This window comes from Pan paniscus, chromosome 5 (assembly GCF_029289425.2).
Source record: "Pan paniscus chromosome 5, NHGRI_mPanPan1-v2.0_pri, whole genome shotgun sequence".
Lineage (NCBI taxonomy): Eukaryota > Metazoa > Chordata > Mammalia > Primates > Hominidae > Pan > Pan paniscus.
This window is the reverse complement of record NC_073254.2, coordinates 147,470,233-147,487,319: the sequence shown is the minus strand read 5'-3', so window position 1 is coordinate 147,487,319 and position 17,087 is coordinate 147,470,233. Positions and strand designations below refer to the sequence as shown.

At 40.7% G+C, this 17,087-nt stretch overlaps 1 protein-coding gene across 3 annotated transcripts in view; it reads left to right on the top strand.

Moving 5' to 3' along the window:
• Positions 1-17,087, top strand: part of MTCL3 (MTCL family member 3) — a 46,464-nt gene that overhangs the window by 28,659 nt on the left and 718 nt on the right. For 2 of the 3 annotated variants that reach the window (XM_034962820.3, XM_055114106.2), the window contains exons 5-6: positions 8,087-8,158; positions 14,594-15,769. In XM_034962820.3, coding sequence (XP_034818711.3) covers positions 8,087-8,158; positions 14,594-15,769 — 1,248 coding nt within the window. The remainder of the gene's footprint in view (positions 1-8,086; positions 8,159-14,593; positions 15,770-17,087) is intronic. The other variant, XM_034962821.3, reaches the window with a different exon arrangement.

Genomic DNA, 17,087 nt, shown 5'->3' with positions numbered 1-17,087 from the left:
CACTTCCTTTGCTCATCCATAAGAAACAACTCCTCATCCATTAAAGTTGTATCAGGAGCTTGCAGCAAGTCAGTCACAATCAGGCTATACTTCTAGTTCTCTTGCTATTGTCACCACATTTATTTCCTCAACTGATGTCTTGAACTCCTCAACTCATCCCTGAGGGTTGGAATCAACTTCTTCCAAACTCCTGTTAATGTTTTGACCGTCTCCAATCAATCATGAATATTCTTTTTGTGTGTGTTTTTGTTTGTTTGTTTGTTTGAGATGGAGTCGTGCTCTGTCCCCCAGGCTGGAGTGTAATGGCGCGATCTCAGCTCACTGCAACCTCTGCATCCCGGGTTCTAGCAATTCTTCTGCCTCAGCCTCCCGAGTAGCTGGGACTACAGGCACGCATCACTACACTAGGCTAATTTTTGTATTTTTAGTAGAGACGGAGTTTCACCATGTTGGCCGGGATTGTCTCAATCTCTTGACCTCGTGATCCACCTGCCTCAGGCTCCCAAAGTGCTTGGATTACAGGCGTGAGCCACTGCGCCTGGCCCAATCATGAATATTCTTAATGGCATCTAGAATGCCATTTCTTTCCAGAAGATTTTCAATTTACTTTGTCCAGATTCATCATAAGAATCACTACCTGGCAGCTATAGCCTTATAAAGTACATTTTTAAAATAATAAGACTTGAAAGTTAAAGTTACTCCATGATCTATGGGCTGCAGAATGGATTTTGTGTTAGCAGGCATGAAAAGAACATTAGTCTCCTTGCACATCTCCATCAGAGCTCCTGTTTGACCAAGTGCATTATCAACGAGCAGTAATCTTTTGAAAGGGATCCTTTCTTCTGAGCAGTAGGTCTCAAAAGTGGGCTTAAAATATTTGGTAAACTGTGCTGTAAATTGAGATGCTGTCATAAAGGCTTTGTTCTTTCATTTATAGAACAGAGGCAGAATAGGTTTAGCATAATTCTTAATGACCCTAGGATTTTCAGAATGGTAAATGAGCATTGGTTTCAACTTAAAATTATCAGCTATTTTGGCACCCAACAAGAGAGCCTGTCTTTGAAGCTTTGAAGCTAGGCATTGACTTCTCCTTTTTAGCTATGAAATTTCTAGATGGCATCTTCTTCCAATAGAAGGCTGTTTTATCTACATTGAAAGTCTATTATTTAGTGTAGCCACCTTCACCAATCATCTTACCTAGATCTTCCCAATAGCATGCTGCAGCTTCTACATCAGCACTTGCTGCTGAACCTTGCCCTTTTGTGCTATGGAGATGGCTTCTTTCCTTAAACCTCATGTACCAATGCCCACTAGCTTCTAACATTTCTTCTGCAGCTTCCTCACCTCTCTTCCTTCACTTTCATAGAATTGAAGAGTTAGGGCCTTGCCCTGGGTTAAGCTTTGGCTTAAGGGGATGTTGTGGGTTGTTTGATCTTTTATCCAGACCACTAAAACTTTTTGCATATCAGCAATAAGGCTGTTTTGCTTTCTTATTATTTGTGTGTTCACTAGAGTGGCACTTTTAATTTATTTCTAGAACTTTTACTTTGCATTCACAACTTGGCTAAGAGGCCTAGGTGTTTGTCACAAGAGGTCTAGCTCTTGGTTTATCTTGGCTTTGGACATGCCTACCTCACCAAGCTTAATTATTTCTAGCTTTTGATTTAAAGTGAGAGACATATGACTCTTCCTTTCACTTGAAAACTTAGAGGCCATTGTAGGGTTATTAATTGGCCTATTTCAATACTGTTGTGTCTCAGGGAATAGGCCTGAGAGGGAGAGAGATGGGAGAACAGCCAGTTGGTGGAGCAGATAGAACACACACAACATTTAAGTTAGCCAATTTATATCAGTGAAGTTCATCGTGCCCCAAAACAATTGAAAGAGTAACATCAAAGATCATTCATCCCAGATTATCATAATGGATATAATAATAATGAGAAAGTCTGAGATAATGGGAGAATTACCAAAATGTAACACAGAGACACAAAATGAGCACATGCTTTTAGAAAAATTGCACCAGTAGACCTGCTCAATGCAGAGTTTCCACAAATCTTAAATTTGTAAAAATTGTGGTATCTGTGAAGTACAATACAGTGAAGCTCAATAAATCAAGGTATGCCTGTGCTTTATATCAACTCTAGATTACTTATGATACATAATACAATGTAAATGTTAAGTGAATAGTGGTTTTACTGTATAATTTTTAAGTTTGCATTATTTTTTATTGTTGTACTTAAAAAAAATTCAATCTATGGTTGGTTGAATCCACAGATGTGAAACCTGTAGATACAGAGGGCCAGCTATATGTGATATGTCCTGTTTTAAATACTTTTCAGCTCATACAATTTTGACTCTTTTTGTTGAAAAGCCTAAGACATTTTTATTTTTCCAGCTTCTTTCCATTTTATATTCCAGCTTTTTAAAGGTCTACTTTTAAAGTAGACCTTTTCAAATGGGCTTTTGTTTACCTGTTATCATTTATTGACTTTTAGTAACGCTTCCAAAACAAATCTAGGTAAGAAATAAAGCTACAGTGGCTGTTTCCTCATTGAACTGATATAGACTAAACAACTACTTTGTGTCAGGTATATTTCTAAGAGCAGGAGCTATAACAGAGACCAATTCTAGGAGCCTGCTCTTGTGGAGCTCACATTGCAGAATGAGAAAACAGACATGAAACAAACAAATATACAAGTCAGTTGGTGAGATTAGAGGAGCTATGGGGAAAATAAAAAAGCAGAATTAGGAAGACAAGGAATATGCAAAGGAAGAGAATGGGGGAAGGATTTGCTTTTTGATATGAAATGGCCTGGGAAGGTCTCTCTTATTAGGGACCCTGAAGAGACTATGGAAGTGGGTCATGAGAGTATATGACGGAAGAATGTTGCAGGCAGAGGAAGCCATAATCCAAAGGCCCCAAACAAGGGCATACTTGGTATGTTTGAGGAACTGCAAGGATGCCTGTGACACTAGAGCAAAGAAAGCAGTGAGGAGTGTGGTGGGAGATGAGGTTGAAGGGCTTGTTTGGGATGTGGGATTGGGGGGTGGGGTGACCACATAGAGTGGGCTGGTAGTTGACAGAACCAGCTACACATTCTAGTCACTCTGGGAGCTTTGAAAAAATGTCTGGGCCCAATCCCAAAATCTGTTTTAATTGGTCTGGGTTGAAATCTGGTCAAGTCTTTATAAAACATTACCAGAATAAATCTAGTGTGTAGTCAGGGTCTGGTATACCTTAGTAAAGCATGACTCTGACTCAGTGAGATGGGAAGCCACTGAAAGATTTTGCACAGGATGACACAGCTTGATCACCCTGGCATGTGCCTCTTCTTCACCCACATTCCCCTCTGGACCTTAAGATCATGCCTTAGTATGAAGCTTGGGATCCTGCCTCACCCTTTTAGGGAAGAGAGTGAATGTGGTCCTAAGCAAGCTCTCTGGGCACTTCACCTGTTCTGCCTCTGCCAGTCTGTCTGGGTAAGTGTCAAGGATGTAATAGAAGGAAAAGAGGAAGACTTCTAGGAACAAGAGCCCATTCTGTCCCCTTCCAAGACAAGTTGGAGACAGAGCTTCTACCTTTTTCAGTTTCCTTCCAGCAGGCAATCCCTGGGCCTCCCTCCCAGTGTTACCCTATAGTCACAGTATTTACAGATTGATTTAAGAACCAGTGAGTGGTGTATGTCACTTCTGCTGATGCCTGTGTTGAAAATATTAAAACTTCTGCACATGTGTCATATATGTAACCTAGTACCCCAAACCTTGCTGTCATGCTCTGTTACCATAAAGGATATGCTCAGAAATAATATAAGCCTGCTATCTAAATTGCACCTTTTTCTGTCGAAGTAACAGTATAATGTAGTTGTTCAGAGTGGGAACTCTGAAACTGGCTAATTTGCATCCTGGTTCTAACACTAGCTAGCTGAGCGATAAATCCATTGTGTGCTTCAGACAATGGTGTCAATAAGTCTGTTGTCAGTCTGAATGAGTAGATACATATAAAGTGCTTAGAAAAGTGCATGACACATATTTAGGGCTCAAAAGATCTAAATATTAATGTCTCTATAGTTTCCTTCTTGATTTAATTACCACACAAATGAATCTCTCTTTAATTTTATCAACAGCATAGGAGACTTCTATATGCATAATACGTCTTTTGGTAGCATGTTAGGCACATTCTTCTCTGTGGTTTAACTGCTGAAAACATAAAGATGCTACATACTAAGTGGAGTAAATTTTAATTGAGAAAAGGAAGATAATCTCAAAACATTTTTAGAAAACAAACAACGCATTTTATATCATTGCTGTGAAAAAATAATTACTGGCAAAACTCTCTAATTCCTGGCCTTCTCATGATCAAAAAGAACAGCAGCCTCTTTTGGACAAGCTGAGGCTGGGAATGTAAAGAATTAAGAAGTGGACAATAAATGTTTTCAACGTATTTATCTAGAGAACCATCTAGAGAAGTGCCTGCTTTGCCAGCAAATATGAAAATCTGAGATTTCACTGTGGCCTCCCCAACTGCTCCCCTAGCAGAGGTTACAAGATTTAGTGGATGATGGTGGGGGAGGATGACAAGGGGGGAGGTTACACAGTTTCATCCTCACAGGAAAGGGACTACTTGGACTCACATTATTTCTCTAACTTTCTGTATCCATAGAAATGTCTCATCTTTGTTTCATAGGATTCAGAAAGTTAACATAAACTTACTGGAATATGAAAATATGATGAAATATTTATTGAAAATGCAAATGTGATACTTACACATAGTAGCAGCCCTAAAGGCACCTGAAAGCTAATGTATCTTTATTCAAGGGGAAGGCTTTACTTCAGAGCTTTATTTGAGCTTAACACCCCACCTGAGTGATATTTAAATAAAAGCAAAATAGAAAATGCCTCTTAGGAAAGAATGCCCTAATTTCAGCATTGCTCTTATATTAATTTAGAGGTCTCATTTTAACATTGCCCAAAGGATAAAGTCTAAATTTCTCAGCTGCACAAGCTGACCTCAATGTTTTCTGCATCTTCTTTTACCCCATCTCTACAGTGGCCCTACCTCCATCACTTCTTTTCAGGAGTTAGTGCATCTGAAAGGCACACTCATTCCTCTATATCTTTACTCCTACAACAGTTTGTTCAGTTTTATTTCTGTTGAAATTTTGCATATCCTTCAAAAGTCAGTTCTCTTGGATGATTTTCTCTGATTCCCCAGATCTGGAATTAGAGCTTCTTCCTTTGCCCTCTCAGTCCCTTTTTGTTCATTTATTGCCCTGAGTTAGTTCTGCCCACTGTTTTTGCTAATTGCATCCTTTTTATCATTATAAACAGTTAGCTCTTTGGGGAAAGAGTACAATATTTCTTAGTCACATGTGTTTGGCATATATACAGTACCACATATAGACCAGAAACTAAATACCTATGAAATGAATGAAACACAAAGACCAAAAAACATTTCCAGAACTAGAACATACTTTCCTTTTAAACCCCTGCATGTAACATCTTTATCTCACAGCCATTTGTACTGCCACCCTTGTGTCTTTGTATATCTTTATGACAGTCTAGTTATGACATTTCTTGCTCAATAGGGGCATTTAGTGCTCCAAGTTGACCCTAGGACAATAATTTGACCTGAATAAGATAAAATTCAATCTTTATTCAATGTCCTTCAAGATCTGACTTATGCCACCAGCAAATCTCATGTCACTCCTCTCCTCTCACTCTGTAACACCCATATGGAATTTCTGTCCCAGAAATGGGTTTTCTATGTGGAATGCCTTTTTTTCCCTTTTCCTCCTCTTCATCTTCCATTGGCTAACTACTCCTGCACCAGATTCTAGATAAGATGCTACTCATTTTGGAAATTATCCCTAGCTCCCCACACCATCTCTAGCCCTAGATTAGATAAAGTCTTTCTCCTTAGTGATCTAATAGCTAACAGTTAGATATGAGAAAGACTTGGGTCAAGGTCTGAAGTTATTGTTACCAACTAGTAACTTTAGGCATTTGCAAATTTAGCTTATTAAATCATAGATCACTGGGCCTCATCCTCAGAGTTTCTGAATCAGTGGTTCTGGGATGAATCTCAAGAATTTGCTTTTCCAACAGCTTTCTGGGTGACACTGATGATGCTGTTCTGAGGAGCACAGAGATAACTGATGCTTTTGATAATTTATTCATCTACTTCTGTTTACCCCTGTAAACTTTAGTTTCAGCACCTGCAAAGTGAGGCTAAAAGGAGTGTTTAAAAATTAGCTGAGATAATGTATGTGAAGGGGTTGACATGAATTAGGGCTCAATGACAGTTAATATTGTTCTTGTATTATCATTGCTTTCATAACACTGTGTTGAATTCCAGACTGAACAGATCATGCCAAGTAAGCTGAGAACCCCCAAAAGAGCAAAGATCACATTGGTTTTATTATTATTGTGTCACAGGTATGTTATGAAGTGCATTGGTAGTCACTAAATAAACATATAATTGAGTGAATTCAAATACAAGCATTCAATAAGTATTTAGTGAAACAAATTCAACGCTTCTTGTAGGTAGCCCCTACCTAGAATGTTCCAGGTTTCTTAGTTTAGCTCACTTTATTCTTGGTATTCTTGGGACTGTTTTGTTGATTACTTCCTAAATTACTTTTTGGTTATGGTGAGTCAGTCCCCAAGCTTTCCTTTCTAAGAAGATTATACAAGCAACAGAAAGAACTTCTTCCTGTAAAGAACTAGAAATGAATAACCACGTGGGCTATTCATTTGTCTCTGTAGTTTCAGTTTCATACTGAATGAAAGCAGTTGCACCAAAGTATTCCCCTGCCTTCTGTGCTTGAACGTATGCCTTTACTTAACAGTGGATATGGGTTAGAAATTAACATGTGAAGAATTTAATTTTCATTTCTTTGCAAATTTATGAAGACTCCTCTTTGGAAAAGGCTTCCCTATTTTTACTGTCAGTCTATACCCCTGTCCTTCTCTTTGACCTCAGAACCTCGATTTGGTATTCATATATCATTAGTTCAGCAAGTATTTTTTTCACCACCTGCCATGTAGCAAGCACTATTTTTATGGTGGTGATGCCACACTAAATCAAAACCCCTGCTTCACAGAACCTAAAGCATAGCATTTATCAACTTGCACTGTAATTGTTTGCTTCTCTGTCTCCTCCCCTGCTAAGTTTCAGCTTCCTGATGGTAGATGCAGTATCTAATCAAACTTTGAGTCTCCCCCTCAATGTCTAGTATATGGTAGACCGTCATACATATGGATAATTATTGTTTACATACAGAGACCCTTCTTCTTATATTGGTGTGAGAAATGGAACTGAGCACCAGACATCATATTACGCTTGTCCTTGAAACAGTTTGGCACTAGCTGTGTATTCTTTGACTTCCAAAGTGTTAGTTTGAATTTTAATTAGGATCAGCCAGTAAAATGTGGGAGATTTTACATAAGAATCCAGATTTCCAGCTTCTCTTGTAAAAGCCCACATTCCTGTATCACACAATGAGCTGAAGCTGTGGCTGGTCCACCTGTTTCTTGAGATGGGGCATGCCTTCTCCATTTCACTACAACCCCTACCATGCCCTATCATTTTGCACGTGTCGAGGAGGAGCAAGGGGGTGATGTGTGGTGAGGGGAGAATGAAGTGCTTCCGATTCTACATAAATTCACTGAAAGTGTGTGTTCATAAGCTTATAGCAACCTAACTCCCAACATTGGAAATAATAACTTACTTTTTTTCCTTTAGTGATGTGGAATGCTAACAAGCATTTGTTTACATTTGAACTATATATCATATTGAGTCAACAATCAATTTTGTCTGTTGTTTTTCTGCATTTTCACAGTAGGTTTCCTGTATTTCTCAAATTAAATAATTGCCAGCTACATTCTACTGTGATGTGTATCCTAGTCCAAAGTAAAAATATATCTAAATCTATCTGGTTTAGGATTTTTTTCCTCCTTTTATGATTATTGAACTAACTCTTTTTATTTGTCTTGGTTTTGTCATTTGAGACTAGAATACTTAAAAACATAAAATTGAATTAAAATTATAGTTTATCCAACTAAATATATTCGTGCTTTGTTTCAGTTATCCTTAAAAAGAAGAGGAAGCAAAGATTTGCCAAAATCTGAAAAAAAGGCTCAACAGACTCCCACAGAGGTATGTGGAAATAAAATTTCAACTAGTACATCAAGTACCTCTAAGTGTATATAATCACAAGCTACATTTATAAATAGATATAATGGCCAGATAAACTTATGCAAAACAAAGTCAAATTTGCATATCAATTATGTAGCTGTAGATACAGGTAGTATAAATCAGAATATTTACTTATAAAGCCAGCCATAACATCCCTATTATAATTGCTTTACATTGTAAGCATGCAGAAAAATGTCATTCGTATTTTATACGCTGCTATATTTGAGAACTGTACTCATGATGCTAATCTTGTCCTTTTATAATTAATAAGGTCAATAGAAAGGCTGTTCCTATAGTGTCAGGAGAAAGTAAAGAAAGGAATGTTGCAGAGGGAAGTCAGAAAGGAGAGAAAGGCTCATTATATCTTTAGAGAGCCCTGGAATGAAGTAATTCTCCATACCAGTGATTGGAGAAGCAAAAGAAAGGAGACAAAAGAATAAAAATGAAAGTTGAAAGATGTACTTAACATGGGCTTGTTAAAAACCTTAGAAACACAGCCACAGTAAAGACTAGCTTTGCTTTCAAGGTAAAAAGAGGTGCCAATGGTTGTAATGAAGAAGATTTTAAAATGGAAGAGGAAACATTTGGGATAAAAATGACACTATTGTTAAGGAAGGGGATCCCAATCCAGACCCCAAGAGAGGGTTCTCGGATCTCGTGCAAGAAAAAATTCAGGGCGAGCCCATAGAGTAAAGTGAAAGCAAGTTTATTAGGAAAGTAAAGGAATAAAAGGATGGCTACTCCATAAGCAGAGCAGCCCTGAGGGCTGCTGGTTACCCATTTTATGGTTATTTCTTGATATGCTAAACAAGGGGTGGATTATTCATGCCTCCCCTTTTTAGACCATATAGGGTAACTTCCTGATGTTGTCATGGCATTTGTAAACTGTCATGGCACTGGTGGGATTGTAGCAGTGAAGACGACCAGAGGTCATTCCCGGTTTTGGTGAGTTTTAGCTGGCTTTTTTACTGGAATGCTTTCATCAGCAAGGTCTTTATGACCTGTATCTTGTGCCGACCTCTTATCTCATCCTGTGACTCAGAATCCTTAACCATCTGGGAATGCAGCCCAGTGGGTTTCAGCCTCATTTTACCCAGCTCCTATTCAAGATGTAGTTGTTCTGGGTCACACGCCTCTGACATTATGACTCTCCAAAAGCACTTGGCTAGATATTAACCTTTAAACTATGTCAGTTGGAATCTATGGTACTGTAGTATACTTTTGTGATTACAAGGTTTTTTTCACATTAGATAGATAATTTAACTAAAGTGATTTTAAATATTCAAAATTTGAAAAAGTTGATCTCAGACATTTTTTAAAGCATAACGTATTAACTATATATTATTTTCCTTTTTCCTCTCTGTACCTGCTCTTTTCCTGCTCTGTTTTCTCCTGGTACTTGCACCAGAACATGTATGGACCTCAGCATTTTTAGAATCCCAGAGAATCTCACAGCCAGGACCATGATACCATTTTTTGTACCTTTCTCTCTGTTCCCTTAGTAAGTCCAAATATACTCTGTCACTACAGCTTTTCCACTCTGTCTTTGCTGTCACTTTATCCAACTCACTCTAAATATTTTGTTGTGAATCATTTCACGTGTTGCCATGAATCTTCTTTCCTACCTTGTTTATGGAGTAGACGCTGTATCTACATTTGTCCTATTCTTACACTTCCTGTGTTAAAAGCTTATTTATTCTTTTCAACCATAGTCTCTGATGCAGGAATTCTTAACTGTTTAGTCTTGGCTTTATGGACCTCCACTCACTATGCATGTGGGCAACTTTCTGCAAAAACATCCACAACTTTAATCAGTTTCTCAGTGAGGTCAGGGACCTTACAAAAGTCAAGATGCTATGCAATCTACCAGCTTTTATTTCATGGGCAAAAACTTCCTTTTTTATAAGTATACTGTAGCATTTGAAGTTTCTGCTATCATTTCCAACACATTTATTTTCAGAGGTTATGACCTGTCACTTTTAAAAAACCCACCTCAGGAGACTGATCAGGCTATCTCTGATGGGATATCTCAATTATAAAATGGTCCATTTTTACAAAATTATAACACGATTCCAATGCTCAGTCAAGGTTGCAAACCATCGATCCACATATTTGTATTACTGAAAATATACCATTCTATTGTAATTCTTGTTTATGCATTCATCTCTCCTACTTAGCCAGGGCATTTTTGTAGACAGGAGCCATCTTATTCAGCTTTGAATCATCTGTGTCTAGTGATTGGCACTCTGCACAGGTTCAATACATGCTTTTAAATACTCCCGTGTCTCCTTTTTCTATGTAAATCACACAAAATTGCCAACATGCTATTGAATTTGATCTACAGAAGTGGCAATTTCATATGGTCCAACTGTCTATTATTCATTTAGCTTTGTATTTCATTTTGTTAATTTGCTTCAGCTTCTTTGATCTCTTCCTCACATGTTCCTCCAGCAGCACAGTGACTTTATTTACAGAGAAATTATACTGCACAGCAATTAAGAACTGTAGCTCTAGGGCCAGGCTGCCTAGGTTGAAATCTCTGGCATATACCGGCTGTATGAACTTGGGCCCATTACTTATTCTTTTTAGTGCCTCTATTTCTTCATATATAAAATGGGAATCATAATAGAGAGTTGTTGTACAGACTAAATGAGTTAATATATGTAATCGATTAGAATGCAATTTAGTTTCTAGTAGTGGCTCTTAAAGTGGAAGCCAGGCGTAGCTCATTTCTTACTGGCCTTCATCATCATCATATCTTTATGTTCCCCTCTTCACATGTAATTTGCATCTTCAATTGAGTGAGTCTTTAACATACACAAAAATAAGAAATAACTTGCTTCACACCTCAGAGCATTTTAATTTTTCTTGCCTACCTTTCACTGTGGAAAATAGGAGAAAGTATTTACTGCTCAATTACTGTGGACCAGGCACTTTGCATACAATCTCCTTTTTTTATCAATAATTATGTACGATATTTCTATGCCAAGTTTCCAATGCAGCCTACAATAGTTGGGTTACAAGATCAGGATGCAAGGCATATTGGCATACAGGGTGGTAAACTCTTGGCATTGCAGAAACTAGCACATTTTGTATCTTGAAAATATTTATTTTTAAATAAATAAAATAATTACCATGACCATTAGCCCTTGATGCAGCTCTTTCCCTCATAATGACTCTATTATATTCAGTCTATGTCCAAGTGTTAAAATAATTGTTGTTTTCATTCCTTTGGGCAGGAGCGCTTACATACACACAAATCAGATATTCTCTTTTTTATTTGCTTAATATAACCCAGTGAAGTGTTATTCTGCTTCAGTGTGTGCCTTGTATCACACCCACTGCTGTTTTGGTTAGATTCAATTTGCAGTATATGCCAACTATACTAGCAAATAAAGGCCTTGCCTTGCAATCAAGGACTTCCACCACATATGCAACCCTACCTGGCTTCCCAGTCTCATCTACTCTTGCATGTCAAATAAAACCTAGCCTATGTAAAAGCATATTTGACATTTATTTGTGCTGATAAAATGCGTTCCAGTAAAAAAGCCAGCTAAAACTCACCAAAACCAAGATGGCAACGAGAGTGACCTCTGGTCGTCTTCACTGCTACAATCCCACCAGTGCCATGACAGCTTACAAATGCCATGACAACATCAGGAAGTTACCCTATATGGTCTAAAATAATCCACCCCTTGTTTAGCCTATCATTTTTGGTCATGTTTCTGTTCAAACATTGTTTCTAATTATTGGCCTACATGACCTTAGATTTCCCCTCCCAAACCTTTGACTATTTCTTACCTGTCTCCCCCTTTCTCTTTTTTTTTTTTTTTTTTTTTTTTTTTTTTTTAGATGGAGTCTCGCTCTGTCACCCAGGCTGGAGTGCAGTGGCGCAATCTCGGCTTACTGCAACCTCTGCCTCCGGGGTTCAAGCAATTCTCCTCCCTCAGCCTCCCGAGCAGCTGGGACTACAGGCGCATGCCACCATGCCCAGCTAATTTTTGTATTTTTAATAGAGATGGGGTTTCACCCTATTAGCCAGGCTGGTTTCGAGCTCCTGACCTTGTGATCCACCCACCTCAGCCTCCCAAAGTGCTAGGATTACAGGCATGAGTGACCGCGCCTGGCCATCTGTCTCCCTTTCTTTTCTTCTCCTCATTGGTTGTGTCTGTGACCATTATGATAGGTTCAACCATCACCTCTACACATCTCATCCACATGTCCTCACTTCTTGACCTGAGCTCTAAGTGCCAAGCTGTAATCTTAGTAATCTAATCATGAGCCTGAGATTCTACATGACTGTTGATGGATGTTTCCACCCTGTATCCCTCCACTGGAACACCTCACAGACAGCATTCTTAAAACCTTAAACCCACATTCTTCACCCAAAACCATTTCCATTTCTCCTTTTGTACTTTTCAATTTAGTTAATGACTGGGCTTTGAGGTTATCATGAGAATGTCGTGAGAATGTTTGAGAAGAACTTCTGTAAGTTTCATTCCACTATCCTTTCAGCAGGCAGAACCAACTTTATCCATTTTAGATTGATGGGAGTACATCCTATTTTAAAAGCGATCTAAATGGAATGCTCCTCTTTATTCATTCTCTACCCTTGCTATTGGCCATACAATCCAATGAGACCCCTCAACTCAAAAATTCAGGGTCATCTTTGATTCCTCTGCTGATGTGATCCAAAACATTGTAACATGTCCTTGGTCTCATCCTCAAAAAATCTTCCATCAAAGCTTTCCATGACATACCCTCTTCTCCTCTCTGGATGCTGCTAAGGCTCTCTCATCTCTTCTGGTAGTCCTTCTCTTCTTTCTTCTAAACCTCTCCTAGAGGAAAGTGTACAAGGCAACACATCTTACTTCTTTGATTTTACCACATTGCTCTATTTTTTTTCTTTTATGCTTCTTTTCTAGAGGCAGCATGTGCAGTGGAAGGAATATGAGTTTGGGACTCAGCCAGAATATAGACGGTGCTCTGTCACTTATTAACTTGTGCACTGCAATGTTAATAAATCTCCCCTATCGGTAAAGGGGAGATAGCATCACCTATCTTGAAGGACTGATATAAGTATTTAATACTATATGGAATGTAATGTTCAGGCTCTGCACACCCAGCAGCTCTCAAACCCTTCATATTCTTCATATTCCCATTAGTAGATAGGAAGACAGAAGACCTGTGCCCTGTTCTCCATCTCTTCCATCTCAAAGGCTCTGTGTGGTATTTACTGAGCATCTCTGGCAGAAGCTCATTATTCTCCTCACCTTCTCACCAGTGGTTGCTCCTTCTTTACCAGAATGCATCTCAAACACAGATGACCGAGTACTGGATAAGGAAAGAATTTTTATTTTTGTTTTTTTAATGAAGAAACCAAAGTTCACAGAAGTTATATGATTGGCTGAAAGTACACACTTAAAAGAGAATTTTGAGAAATTGTCCTTGGGAGAAATGACCTTAGACATAATAACATGCTTCAGTAATATCCCTCAGAGAAAGATTTCCATTCCTCCTTTTGTACTTTTCAATTTAGTTAATGATTGGGCTCTGAGGTTGTCGTAAGAATGTGTGAGAAGAACTTCTATAGTTCCACTATCCTTTTGCCAGGCTTTATCCATTTCAGACTGATGGGAGTACAACCTATTTTAAATGTGATCTAGATGGAAAACTTAACAGTTTCTCCTTGGATGGACCATTCCAATGTCAACCTTTCCTGACTTACAGGCCTCTAAAACAATTTTCCTTTGAATAAAAACAGGGGGCAGATTATTTCCTAAGTGACACAGAAATCAAGAGCCTGAGCATTCGTTTCAGCCAGAACTGGATTCAAATTTCACCTTTGTCCTTTGCTATTCATTAGCTGTGTAACCTTCGAACGGTTACTGAACATCTTTAAACCAGGAACTGTAAAACCTACTCCTAAGTTTACTCTGAATATTAAATTAGGTTTATATTTGTAAAACACTTTTCAGCACTTGGCTCAGTGTAAGTGACAAAAAAGTGGCCGCAAATGCATATGAACCACATGCTCGTTGAACAGATTTTATATTTATTACTGCAATAATGAAACAAAAGAAACACTGCTGAAATGATCACCAAACAGTTGTATGCAGTTACAACATATAATAATCTCTGAATAGTGATGCCACAGTTTTTCTCTTTTCATATTCCTTTTCCTTTTTGCTTCCAGGATGTAACATTGTTCTAATCTTTAATTTGCCAGAGAATTTAAGTGATCTGAAGAAAATACACAGTATCTGCTTCTGTTTCTCTCTGTCATTAAATCTGGATTGCAAGAAAAATTATTTATCCAGGTGTCCTCTTTTGGTTGTTTCCTTGATTTACATAAAAATGATCTCCTATCCTTTTCCGTCTTTTCCCCCAAATGAGGAGGACAATGAAGATCTGAAGTGCCAGCTGCAGTTTGTTAAGGAAGAAGCCGCTTTGATGAGAAAGAAAATGGCCAAGATTGATAAAGAAAAGGACAGATTTGAACACGAGCTCCAGAAGTACAGATCCTTTTATGGGGATCTGGACAGTCCTTTGCCCAAAGGAGAAGCCGGAGGCCCTCCCAGCACTAGGGAGGCCGAGCTCAAGCTACGGCTAAGGCTGGTGGAGGAAGAAGCCAACATCCTGGGCAGGAAAATCGTCGAACTGGAGGTGGAGAACAGAGGCCTGAAGGCGGAACTGGACGACCTTAGGGGCGATGACTTCAACGGCTCGGCCAACCCACTCATGAGGGAGCAGAGCGAATCCCTGTCGGAGCTGCGGCAGCACCTGCAGCTGGTGGAAGACGAGACGGAGCTGCTGCGGAGGAACGTGGCCGACCTGGAGGAGCAGAACAAGCGCATCACGGCGGAGCTCAACAAGTACAAGTACAAGTCCGGCGGCCACGACAGCGCGCGGCACCACGACAACGCCAAGACCGAGGCCCTGCAGGAGGAGCTGAAGGCGGCGCGCCTGCAGATCAATGAGCTCAGCGGCAAGGTCATGCAGCTGCAGTATGAGAACCGCGTGCTTATGTCCAACATGCAGCGCTACGACCTGGCCTCGCACCTGGGCATCCGCGGCAGCCCCCGCGACAGCGACGCCGAGAGCGACGCGGGCAAGAAGGAGAGCGACGACGACTCGCGGCCGCCGCACCGCAAGCGCGAAGGGCCCATCGGCGGCGAGAGCGACTCGGAGGAGGTGCGCAACATCCGCTGCCTCACGCCCACTCGCTCCTTCTACCCGGCGCCCGGGCCCTGGCCCAAGAGCTTCTCCGATCGGCAGCAGATGAAGGACATCCGCTCGGAGGCCGAGCGCCTGGGCAAGACCATCGACCGGCTCATCGCCGACACGAGCACCATCATCACCGAGGCGCGCATCTACGTGGCCAACGGGGACCTGTTCGGACTCATGGACGAGGAGGACGACGGCAGCCGCATCCGCGAGCACGAGCTGCTCTACCGCATCAACGCTCAGATGAAGGCCTTCCGCAAGGAGCTGCAGACCTTCATCGACCGCCTCGAGGTGCCCAAGTCTGCAGACGACCGCGGCGCCGAGGAGCCCATTTCCGTGAGTCAGGTACAGTTCTGCCTATTGCGAGCCACGGCGGTGGCCAGGCTGGCCCGTGGAGCCGCGTCCCTGGGGGGCGTCTCGGCGCCCGGACTGCCGCGCCCCGCTTGAGGGAAGCCCCCGCTCAGGGCCGCGCTGGGGCCTGAAACCCCCGGCCTCGGCCCACCAGTTCTTACACACTGTCCTTCTGCAGGGCTGAGGTTTTTGTGACTCCATCACATAGTCACCATTTCTTCCTCTGTTTTGTTTAAAAGGAAAACTGAACACCATTACCCTCAATTGTTGTGGAAAGAGTAACGGATTTTGAGGCACGTTATTATTTTAGAAGGTCAATATTTTTCTCTGTTACTCTGCTAGCAGATGAACTGCAAGATGGTCCTGGATAGGAATATTTAACTGCTGATATGTGGTTTTCGAGCCAAGATCCATATTGAGTTTAGGATTTTAAAAAAATGACTAGACTAGGAGGCCGAGGAGGGTGGATTGCTTGAGCTCAGGAGTTCGAGTCCAGCCTGGTCAGCAAGGCGAGATCCGTCTCTCCAAAACATATGAAAAATTAGCTGGGTGTGGTGGCACGCACCTGTAATCCAAGCTACTCCGGAGGCTGATGTGGGAGGATCACCTGAGCCCAGGCAGGTCGAGGCTGCAGTGAATGGTGATTGCACTACTGCACTCCAGCCTGGGCAAGAGTGAAACCCTGTCTCAAAAAAAAGAAAGAATAAAACTAAAACAGAATTGATGGCAGGGCACTGTGGCTCATGCCTGTAATCCCAGAGGCCAAAGAGGGCAGGAGGTCAGGAGTTCGAGACCAGCCTGGCCAACATGGCGAAACCCGTGTATACTAAAAATACAAAAATTAGCCTGGTGTGGTGGCGCACTGCTGTAATCCCAGCCACTCCGGAGGCTGAAGCAGGAGAATCACCTGAACCCGGGGAGAGGGAGGTTGCAGTGAGCCAAGATTGCACCACTGCCCTCCAGCCTAGGCGACAGAGTGAGACTCTGTCTCAATAAAAAAAATTAATTTAATTAAATAAAACAGAACTGATGGATAACTACTGGTAAATGTAGAAACCAGTGGTAAAGAGACATGGTTTTGTGTCTACAACCCCCGGGAAAGGAACAAATGAAAGCCACTTTTTTTTACCATAAGTTGAAATAACATGATCATTATTTCCAGAGAAAATCACTCTCAGTTGTATAGTGGAGAATCTCAGGACTGGGGAAGGAGTCTATACGGTAGCTTGAAGGCAACACTAATTCAGAGAAATAGTAATAACTATTCCAGAACAGGGAAAACCAGCATTTTTCCTCCATCCTGATTTGTAAA